General features: G+C 45.9%; 1 protein-coding gene across 1 annotated transcript; it reads right to left on the bottom strand.

Annotated features, from left to right (window-relative positions):
- Positions 1-3,414: 3,414 nt before the first annotated feature.
- Positions 3,415-10,852, bottom strand: LOC127314841 (probable transcriptional regulator SLK3). The gene is made up of 10 exons (XM_051345370.1): positions 10,807-10,852; positions 8,738-9,545; positions 8,509-8,637; positions 8,179-8,227; positions 6,445-6,659; positions 6,239-6,307; positions 5,918-6,018; positions 5,676-5,769; positions 5,444-5,513; positions 3,415-4,634 (listed from the first exon to the last, which is right to left on the bottom strand). Exons 2-10 carry the CDS (start codon positions 9,449-9,451, stop codon positions 3,649-3,651), a joined length of 2,427 nt encoding a protein of 808 aa, XP_051201330.1. The 5' UTR covers positions 9,452-9,545; positions 10,807-10,852; the 3' UTR covers positions 3,415-3,648.
- Between the last annotated feature and the right edge of the window lie 1,232 nt (positions 10,853-12,084).

Here is a 12,084-nt window from a genome sequence, read left to right as displayed (position 1 = left end):
ACTAGGTTTGATTTAAATTGATGTCAAGTTTGTATATTTTGTGAGGTGGTATCTATGTAACCCCTTAGTTGATGACCTTGTGTTGCATTACGAGCAATTATTCGTGAACTCGTGGTGCAACACTATGATCCACTGCTAGAACTTTGATCCTATACTAGAACTATGTTAGCATTGTTAATTATGTGATTTACAGTTGACGTCGTCTTGTTTGCTATTGCATCAAACAATGGGATTGTTTGTTAACTAGGGAAGCTCACCATAAAGGCTATGAGGTTACCGTATCCGGGAAACATGATGTAACCAAACGGTTGTCCATTTCTCGAAACACAATTTCTGGGCAACCAAACTGACATGGTTATACCATATTGGGTACTTGACGTTACCGTCCCTGGTGCAAATCCAGGAAGGAATAGGCGAAGCCCATGAAAAATACCGCATCTAGTCGAAGCCCAATAGCCATGTAAAGTAAATGAGCTAGGCCCATATCGGATAAACCGACCTAGGCATTGTAACCGACCCAAAGGTGGACTCTGAGACCTAGCCCACTATATAAGAGCTAGGAGGAGCCATCGAGGGGGATCCAAATTCACAACTCGCAACACCTCTTTAACCCTAATTTTATAATACAATCTCGGCGACTTTGCCCTTGTTCATATACTCGTCGGCTTCTTAGTTTAGGTGATCTTCTTTGAATTCACGAGCGCTCTCCTTTCCTGAAAACCCAAATCCATCATCAATGGACATTGCCAAGGTTAACCCTTGTCACAAACAATTTTTAGCAACCAATCAAGTTGCACAGCTTAGATTAGAGGTTGTATTGGAATCCTTACATAAATTTCGATGCCAGCAGTTTGATCCGTAGAAATAAATTCCATGCCATTTTCTCTACGAACTGTTTTTCCCTATATCTAATACTACGAAACCTTTTGGAAAAAATCTTTGTTTTTTCATGATGTGCCACCTCCGTTCCAAATTAACTAACGTAAATTTTTATGATGTAAACCCTATCTAAACGAGGTTTAGTTTGTAGGCTAGGTCATTTAAGAGAAAAAGGCTATGTCAGTTAATTTGAAATAGAGGGAGTGGGATTGAAAAGGAGGCATTGTTAAGAAGCACAATGTAATGTTGTGGAGGAACAACTCCACTGTGTTATTACAACGTGGACAACGCAAATGTTGAAGGAACCACTTCAATGTGATGCACTAGATATCGCTCTACGGACGTAAGCTAGATATCTCTCTAGGGGTGAGGGCAGTCAAGAGTTTAGTCAAAACTCTCAACACACAAGATCTAGTCTAAGATCTAAGATAGAACACAAGGTTTCATTTATTTCATAGGTAGTGGGTACATAGTCCAGTTCATAGGTAGAGGTTGGACCTCTATTAATAGGCTGCATGAGCCTTCATTATTTAGCTCTACTCACAACTAGAGTGTTCTAGAGAACACTACACAAGCTAGGAGAAGAGATACAAATATCCTAGTCAAGATTTATAGCTAGAAAATGCTAGAAACTTGTACACAAAGTTCAAGAAAGCATTAAGCATAATTGGTGCGGTGGCCTTCCGATTAGCGCTTCAGCGTGCATACGCGGCACTTTTTTTTTCCTTCTTTTCCATTTTTTTCACTTAACCCCTCATGCAATCGATGCGGAGGGCCTTCGCTTCAGCGCACATAAGGGCATGTACAACGGTCTACATAGCTACCGTCTGTACTACATCTCCACGTCATATGCAGATTGTAATGTAAACAATTTGTACAACAAGGCTGTCTGTTTAGGTGTCTGAACAAGAAACCGTTAATTGCATGAACAAGAAATTGCCTGCCGTGGCTGACGGCGACGCAGCATTGATGTAGTTCCTGACCGGGGTCGACAGACGCTCCATGCCATGGTGAAGGATCGCATGGACGATGACGACGCAGCGGCTTGGCCTCGTCCGGATCCGACGACGGCAGAGAAAATGAAATAATTTCAGGATTACGTTCCTGCTGAGATCTAGGGCGCTTCAACGGAAGAAACTGCAAACTACAGATAGCTACGCGTACAACGGGGAAAAGGCTGTCTATAACTAGCGATTTTTCAGGTTACAGACCGTCTGTAGCTTTACATACGGCGTTCTTCTCTCTCCTATTTCAACCGCTTCCACGTCAAAGAAAATCAAACGTGGCACTCGTTACAGACGGCTAAGATGGACCATTGTACATGCCCTAAGCGACGTTTTTTCCGTTTTCGTGAACCTTGCTACTACAACACATGTGATTAAAGGATCATGTTACCTAGAATATAGTAGAAGTGTGTAAAAGCTAGTACTAGATATTTGTTCGATTTACTTTATTTTATTTTCTATTTTGTCCCTCATCACATTACAATGGTACATTTTTACATGGAAACGCTACTATACCACCCGAGGAACATTGTTCGGGTGGCTCACTAGCACAAGTAGCTCTCGACACCCTTTTCTTAAAACGTTTCTCTCGTTTCCATCTCCAGCACACTATCGATGTTGCTCGCCCCTCCCCACCGACCACCGTTATCGCCTCCACTCCTCCTCCTGAACTTCTCCCTTCCTCTCACGCGGCTAGGGCGGTAGAGCAAGCGGAGCTTCGATCCAAGCCTCCACTCGTGTAAAGCGTGGGGAAGGTGATTGACCGGCTAGAATGGGTCTAAGATCACCATACTTGACGCTAGGGCTCCAACTAGATAGATTCGTAGCCGAGGAACCCAATCCGGTGAAGTCGGTGATCATATGCAACATTCGTGCATGTGATTTCCAGCAATGAATAAGTGTTTTTATATGTTAAAAATCATCTATGTTTTGATGTGAACACACGAATAAGATGCTGCAATGATTTTAGACATCTGCTACAAATGTTGCTTTGCACAAATTAGATGTTGCAACAATTCTGGACATCTGCTACAAATGTTGCTTCAATGCTGCAAATGTTTCTGCGTGTGACTACAAACGTTGTCTTCCCACGCTGCTTACATTCAATGACTTCTTTTTCGTGAATTTAGTATGATGGTGGGAGATCTGCTGCGACCAGCGCGGATTTGTTGCACTCTTTTTTGCTACATTGCTGTTTCTAGAAAGACGTGATGTTTTTTTGTACGTTTTCATCACTCCACGAAAAAATGCTACATGTAGATGGTTGAAACTCTGGACAATAAAGAACCAAAGATGCATAAAACATCAGTTAGACCCATCTAGCCCCAGGCAAACAAGATGGAAATGGTTTTAGACGAATGTTCTCGAAAGCGTTTATGCTTCATTTGCAAACTGGGTATGTTTTCACCTTTAGTCCAAGAGCACGCCAGGAAGTAACTTGTTCGGGTTTCAGTTTGAAAGAGACAATTCGAATTAAAATTCCACAGGAAAAAAATCAGCAATTTTCTAGGAACACAGAAAATCAGCAATGTTGCAGCACAAACGACAACCACACCATGTCATTCCATAGATAATAACACTGGGCTGCACTGCTCACAAATTCCCAAGCCAGCTCACACTCACATAACTGAAGATTCCATCTGTTCCAGTCAGCTACACGGAAGCTCGAAAAAAGGAAGATAGACTCCGAATAATCTACGGCGGTTACACATCAAACACAACTCGCAGAACAGATGAACTATATAGGTTAATTTAGCAGTCTCTCTCACATGTGCCATGAGTAGCTGCCGCCACCTCCCTGCTGCTCCCCCATGAACAGCCCGCTCTCCGTGAGCTCGCTAGTGATGAGATGGTCGAGCTCGTCCATCTCGTGCATGGACTCGGCCTTGGGGGTCGGTGGGTTGCCGGCCATGGCAGCAGCGGGGTTGCTAGTCACCGACTTGAAGCTGCTGCATCGCTGGACGACCCCAGCTGCTCCGCTGTTGATCAGATTGCTGGTCCCCACCGTACCCATTGGAGCTGCCATGCCCTTTGCGGCTCCGTTATTATTCATGTGTTGTGCCTGATCTCCACTAGCACCGCTGTTGGTGATCGCGAGACCTCCGTTTGCATTGGGGCTGCTAAGAGGCTGCTGCTGCGCCAGAACCCGGTTGTTGGTACTCCTGTTGGCTTCTTGCAGCAGCTGCTGCATGACATGCTGCTGGTACTGCGGACTCACACCAGCCCCAAAACTGTTCTGCTGATACAGGGGCACAGCTTGCTGAAACGACATGGGCCCAAGCTGAGCCGCACGGAAGGATCTGGCTGCTTCCAGCTGAATGCCACTGTGCACTCCTGTAGGGCCTTTAAAGATGCTCGATGCCTCCTGCTGAAGGATACTCTGGTTCGCACTCGAGCTTCTAAGCATATTCTGGTAATTATTTAACCCCGCCGCGTTCTGTGATGCCTCCTGCTGAAGCAAACCCTGGTTTGCGCTCGAGCTTCTAAGCATATTCTGGTAGTTGTTCAGTGCCGCTGCATTCTGGGATGCCTCCTGGTGAGTCAGTCCCTGATTTGGGCTTGGGCTTCTCAGCATATTCTGGTAGTTGTTTTGTGCTCCAGGATTCTGAGGAGTGCTACCAGCGGGTCCAGCATCTGGACCATCGTTATTCACATGGGAACTTGCTTCCGTTTTGACCAGCCCCTTTGCATCATGCATGTTCTGCGTTGTAAGCTTTGGTCCGGTTTGTCTGGGATAGTTCTTCAGGCCCTCTGCATTCACAGGCGAAGCATTAAGCAATTTATACCACAGGTCACTGGATCAAAACAGGAAGGACTACCCATGAACATCAGAATATTGCTGGATTTTCTAGGAAAAGGGAGCAGCTGTATGTTACTACCTCCCTTTCAAGGAATAAGGCGTCCTCGTTTTGCGAGCTTTTTGTTTGACCAAGAATTACTTCAAATAGATAAAGATTATTTGTATGAAATTAATATCATTAAAAAGTATTTTTTCAATACGAATCCAACGATACTATATACAGATAATATAATTAAGATTTTGTTGCTCAATTTTTATGGTCAAAGTTCGTCTTGGAATACGCGTGCGCCTTATTCCTTCAAACGGAGGTAGTATATAACAAGAAATGGTTCTCTCAAATTGCTGCAATTTGCTCATAAAAAAAACTGAAGCAACAGAGACAACATATAATATGTAAAGATTCATACTAAGACACCAATTTGTCCAGGTCCACTTTTTAGCAGAATGTGTTCATGTTCTAGCTTGTTGTACACATACCTACGAATCATGTTCGCAAAGTGAGAATCGCCACTGAACTTGCATGATTTGTATGGGTTTGGCACGGCTGGAGTTAGAATGTAGGTTCTGTAGGTTTTCTTTCTAAAATATAGTATGGTTCAAACTTTTTGAAGAAAATGATCAAATAGTCTTCTTAGTTCTACCGGCTGATGCAAACTAGAGACAAATCATTGGTCATGAAGAAATTGTTTTAGGAAAACCTAACTGAGCACCTAGGTGAACACTTAAAATGGTACTGATAGACCATTATGCATGGTCATACCTATAGGACCAAGCTTGTTCTTGTGGCTGAACTCAATTAAGTCCTTCATATGATTCACCACCTCTGATATCTGAAAAGAGCACACAAGAAATTAACACACCAAATATGGAATCACATAAGTAACAGAGAAGCATCCAATGCACGGCCTAATAAATAAGTAAAATATCAAGACTAGTTGCCAGATAATATTGAGAGAAGAAAAGGATAAATACAATTAAGGGACTCTAATTACCTGCAAGCAGCGAACATATCTTTTAGAGAGACCATGCTCATTTAAGCTGTGGTGGTCTAGATTTTTCGCTAATTGCCGTGATGCAGACACAAACCTTTAAAAACCGAAATGCCCTTGCATTAATTAGAATAAAACAGGAAGATAGCTCTTAGAAAATGAAATATATTTTTTTTGTGATTTATAGTGCCAAAAGAAACAGTAAGAAGCAAATGTTACTAGCGATGAATGCTAGGTTTACTAACATGTTGCAAATGGCTTGTGCATCATTGTTCGATACCCCAGCAGGCCCACTTTCATTGGCAGCAGCTTGATACTTCTGGGCAACTTGCAGCATATGATTAACCTGAAAAACAGAAGCATGTACATAAGAATATATAAAGGTGCCAAAACTAAAGCCTATCACACTTGGCCACAAATTCAGTATTATAATTTGGTAAACTAGTTGAATACTGACCGTTTGTACTTACTACGTAGAAAATAAACTGACTGGTAGAAACATTGAAAAAAGAACATAACTTCCAAATGTGCAAAACAGGAAAAGCATGACGGTCCAAGAACTCTACCTGTGGTGTTAGAAACCTGCGAGTGATATACTCATCATGTCGTCGTGAACAGAACTCCCAAGACATAATCTGCATAGGCAATCAGTACATAAGAATGATTCTCATTTGGACCTCATTTCTGAAGTCCAAATGCTGACAAATGATCCCAATAAAAGTAACCCAAAAGGTGCTATGGCATGGGCAAACTACTACATCTAGGAACATACCTTTAGTTCTGGAGTGAATATTATTCTCAGTTGCCCCTCGTGTGTAACATGTAGATGATCATAGATGCTCTTCTGAACAACTTTAGTATGCTCCAGGAGAAGTAATCCATTGGGCAACCGGAATTCATTGGGCATGTCCAGGAATAGATATTCATCTATAACACCTTGGTCAAATCGAATCTGACAGAGTCTAGGAAGTATTTCATAGGTAGCCTCTGTAAGACGGGTAACAGATGAAAGGGAAGAAAACTGAGTAAGCTCGAAGAAATAAATTTTTGATATTAAGTTACACAAAATTAACTCACATCTGTACTAATAAAAGTACAAGTTAGGCTGAGATACTTCCAATCTGAAAGGTCCATGAATCTTCAATTCATCTACAAATGTCGATGCAATGGCTAGTGGCAAAAGTTACTCTCACCCTGATCACTGCTATTAACTGCCTCCAGATTACTCCCCAATTTTTAGCCTAATATCCTTCTTTTTGCCTTTGAGATGTTTATGGCACAAATAAGTTTAGGTAACTTATACTTCACATGTAAGTACAGATTCTACAAAATATATGATTTGAAAAGTACATTTCACGCGTGTGGTTGCTAGTGTATGAGCATAACTTGTTGAAAGCTACGATGGACGGATACGGGGCAGAGATGGCATGTCCGCGATACCGTATCTGATATGTATACGTCTCCGATACCATATTCCTACGGTTTTTGACGTATCTGTAAATTAATGAACTAAAACTATTTGGTGATAATTCGGATACCTATTCCGAATTTCCGATATGTTCTGGACACAGATTCGATACAGCCCAGCCTAGATAAAAAACACTACTCCCTTCGTAATCCTCCCTCTTGGGGCAGCGCTGCTAGATCTGCATCCAGCAGCCGGAGGCGATTCAAACACTTCTCTGCCTCACCGGCAGGAGCCAGGAAGCAGCAGCTCGCTGCCTCGCCGGTGAGAAGCAACAAGCAGCCAGCACCGGGAAGGAAGACAGCAGCACTCCCTCCCTCCCTCCCTTGCTCCCTCGCTCTCTCTCTCTCTCTCTCTCTCTCTCTCTCTCTCTCTCTCTCTCTCTCTAATTTGTATATTAATATCTAATGGCAGAGCAAGCTACAAATCTTAAGGCTTTACTGTGGAGCAATGTTACTACTTCAGAGAAATCAGGGGGTGGGGCCAATACCAAATGCCGCTGTATCAATGTATCTGCGTACATTTATTTTCTGATTTAGAAAGCTATTAAAAAGTATCCGTGTATCCACGCTTTTTCAAAATACCGTATTTCTGTGTCCATATTGGCCCGGTACGGATACACGTATCTGTATCGGTGCCGCGGAGGTTGAAAGAGCAAAACAGAAAGAGCGCGAAAAAGAAACGTCAAGGTGTTCATCCAAAAATAGGAGGAGCAAAGCGCATGATAATGCGTGCTGTTCAAGAAATGCAATGCCAAGACCGCATACTACAGTACTACCATCTTTCCAAGAGATTATTTTTCAGTCATGACTGTGTGACCTGTGATTCCTTATGATAAGGTGTCATGTGCTGCTCAAGAATGTTATAATGTGTTTGGGTAACACATCTTATAAGTTTTGATGCTCAATTGCTTTTGCAAAAAGTACAATAATATTGTATTTCGCTAATAAATGAATTACATAATAATCATACAAGAGATCAGCATTCATCCTGCAGAATAATCATTCATCAGCATCCATTGATAGACACAAATCAACTTACCATGTCCTTTCCCTGCATGTGTATTGCAAATATCACAACGCCATGTATCCTGTGACAAGGAAAAATAGGACCGTGTGACTGTTTTCATAGATCTTATATGTCTTGCTACAATAACAAATATTTCTTCCAGAAGCCTCACACATAAATTGTGTTCATCACTGTCATCAAAGACACTTGATAATTAAATAGAGTGTTCAATAATCCTAGCAGACCTTTAAGAAGATGTTAATTGATTTTATTTTGAGCATCCATTTTAAAACTGAAAGTGATGTTGGACTAGTGAACTTAAGACTATCCAACCAAAATTTCAGGTATGAATTGTTAACTAACCTGAGATGTCTGTGGAATAGCAACTGGAGAATTCCCTCTTTTTTCATATGATGACACACACCATCTTTCTCTTGCTCGTGGTGCAAAATATTCATCAATAAGCTTCCTCCAGTAAGTTATGGGGTTATCCTACAGGATAATATGTGAGCAAATTACTAAATTGATCTTTTAACAGCACCTAATGTATCTTGTATTCAATGTATAATAATGAAGAGAGTAAGAGACTCACCTCTGGCCGGTGCCGCTTATGGAACAAATACTGCATTAACCTTCGAGAACAAAGCCCGCTCTCGACAGGAGTCCTAACAGGTCCAGCTAGCTGCATGCCAGGCTGTGCTAGCGGCAGCCTCAACTGCGGCTGCCGAGGTATGCCAACTTGTGATTGCTGGATTTGAGGAAATTGTTGTGACAACTGCTGCTGCTGTAGATGCTGAATATGTGCCAGTTTCTGCTGACGGATCAAAGCTTGAAGCTGTGGGTTATGTTGGCCCTGGAGATGGATAGAACTTTGACCTTGGAGCACCTGCTGAATCAAGTGTTGTTGCAGGATATCATCTTGCCTAATATCAACCCTTGGCTTCTTCTGAGCATGGAATGCAGCGCCTGCCTCAGTCCCAGGTTGGGACGTTGCAGTAGATGATCTGCGCTTCTGCATCTGATCTTGGGGTGGACTTTGCTGCATGATGGACCCATCGATGACTGAGGAGCCAGATATGTTATTGGATGAAAATGACATCGGGGAGGCAGGGAGGCGCATGAATGAATCAGCATTCATGCTCGTACTGTGCTGAAACTGGGCACCTCCAGAGAGTGATGAATTGCCATCGGTCACCAAAGAGCTAACACCGATACTTGGCCCAGAGGAATTTGCAGAACTTACTGGAATGCTACCATTCATGTCCCTGGCAACAAATCCAAGATTGGAGCGTGGGGCCCCAGACATGGAGGTCACCAATGTTGCAGCCTCGCAGGATCTTGCCTACTGGCTAAGAGAGCATCACTAGAATCTACTGAGGGTGGGTCTTCAAATCTTTTAGCTGCAAAATGCAAAGTGTGATTCAATCAATGTGACTTCGAAGAGATATAAGCAAAACAAGGAAACTGCCAGCATAAAATTTCTCACGCAAATCAGCCAATGAACGAACAGCTCAACACGTCCTGATTTTAACGCTTATAAGTCGCAGCATTTGCTTTCTCAGGACATCATACATCAAAATAAAACTAGCCGCCACGAAAATGCAAGTGCTGGTCATGTCTATTAGGTGAAACACATTTAAGTTGAACTTCAAAAAGGAATACCAACTCTCCAGCCTATTGTCAAGCAATGCCGAAAAGAGCTTAAATACACAGAAAGCAGCAGTGCAGGAGAAAGATTAAAAAAAGACAAACTTTTTTTTAGTTTGAGCTACAGACCGCCCCACAGATACAGTAACCACCGCAATGCGCAAAACAAAAGAACAAAAAACTAGCTTTGAACCGGTAAACAGCATCTACTCGACCATACGGTCCGGTTCACCACAGCAAAATGCGTCCTACTTCCTACTGATCTCGACGAAAGGTGCGTTTAGCTGGTAGCACAGCATACGAAATTGTCTATGCAAGCGAATCGAACCACCTCAGAGGCCTGCGACTGCTAAACCCTAGTTGTCTTCACCAGTTACTAGGAATCTGAATCGCAGATAAAGAACCGTGAAAGGTTGCTGTGACCAAGGCATTACACTCCCCGTGGCATACTACTAACTTGGTACGAGAGATTTTGTGAAGAAGAGGAGGGGGGAAGAACGAGCAGGGGCTGGAACTATAATAATAAAATAAGGCAGATCCTCGGGCAGCTAAAATACTCTCCTGGCAGCGCCGCATAAGCTGCTGCTACGAGTGGATGGCGCACGATCTCGTCCCCGGCGCGCGCGCGGTTCCGCCGCCCACGTCCCGCGGGCCGGCAACGCGAGCTAGTACCAAATATATCCCCAAATCTTTTTCTTATGAGCGAACGCGGATAAAACCCTAGCGGAGCTGAGCGCAGTCGAAATCCGCCCCCAGCAGAAACAATAATAACAAGGAAAGATTCACGAGCACGGACGAGAAGCGGGTTTCCGCCGGTCTCTGCATTGCGGAGAACCGGGACCCCCCGCTCTTCCCCCGGGGGAGAGAAAAGAAGAAATCCCCCGCCGCCCGCCGACGCGAGCCCGAGCACGGCACGGACGAATCCCCGCGGAGGGCCGGAAGGGACGCGGGCGGAGAGGCGGGTTGGAGCTAGCCGGCAGCAGAGCGACCGTCGGCGAGGGGGGAAAATCTCACCTTGGCTGGCGGGCGGGCGGGCGGGCGGCGAGCTTCGGCTGCTTCAGTCCCTCTGCTGGCTGCTGCTTCTCTCTCTAGCGTGCGCTTTTGTGCGCCGGCCCGCGGCCCGGCCCGCTTTGACCGGCCTTGACTGGTCACCTGGACCCACTGTCGACGCGCTCCTGGCCGTCGGATCGGGATCCCGAGCCTTCATGACAGGGTCGGCGGCTGCTTCGGGACAGGGTCGGCTCCTTGGCTACGCGCACGGCGCGGGTGTACACGGCAAAGACTTGCTGGGGTATGTGGCGTGGTCCTTGTGTCAGTGAAAATCCGATGGCTGCGTTCGACTGTGAGAGCATCTCCACTCGTCCCCCCGACCAGACCCTCCGGCGAGCCTTTTTTACATCCGGACGACGTAAATCGGCTCAATCGCACCCTCGGTTCCTCGTTTTCATCCGGATTTGGCCCTTCATCCATCCGGCGAGCCCACGCCATCCCCGGCCCCCCGGGGCGCGCTCGGGGACTCCGGACGAAAGATTTTGGCGCGAAACGTCGTGTGGACCCGCGTAGTCGGCGACTGGAAAACCAAATCCTGTCGATTTTCCCTCCAATTTGCTTGCATATCCCCATTCCCTCCAATTTGCTTGCATATCCCCATTCTCTCCCGCCGAAATTGGCCAATCTCCTCGTCTTCCAGCTCCAGTTCCCGGCGCCGTCTTCTCGTCCACCACCACTCTGCTCCTCGTCTTCTCGTCCACCACAATACCGCCGAAGGCGCCGGCGAGGAAGATGCGGGCGAAGAAGACGAAGCCGCCGGGCATGTCGAACACCGAGTGGGCGGCGGACGAGAAACGGCGCGAGGTGGAAACAAGCGGCAGGGCGGAGAGGGTGAAAAGAGCCGCCGCCAAGAGGGCGGCGGCGGCGGCCCAGGACGAACAAGCGAGGATGATCAGCATGGCCATGAGCGGCGGCAGCATGTTCCCCGGCCAATGGCCGACGCAAGTTACAACCAGTTCCCCGTCGTCCTTCTCCCCTTCGCTGTACTCGCCGTCGCCGACTGCCGTGTTCCAAGAGGGCGCCTACGTCCAACCGTCCAGGTCCACGCCGTCGCCGCCCGAGCTTGACGTCGGCGGCGGCGGCCAGTTCGAGGGCACCTCGCCGGCCCTGCGACGAGGGCCGCTCCGTTCGATGCGACGGCGGCGCCGAACGAAGAGGAGATCCACGAGATGATCACCTCCGGCTCCATGGCCGCCGCTGCGAGCCCGGGGTTCTTCATGGCCGCCGCCGCTGCGTGCCTGG

This window comes from Lolium perenne, chromosome 7, assembly GCF_019359855.2.
Source record: "Lolium perenne isolate Kyuss_39 chromosome 7, Kyuss_2.0, whole genome shotgun sequence".
Lineage (NCBI taxonomy): Eukaryota > Viridiplantae > Streptophyta > Magnoliopsida > Poales > Poaceae > Lolium > Lolium perenne.
Note: the sequence above shows the minus strand (reverse complement) of the source record. Positions and strands in the feature narration are given on the sequence as shown.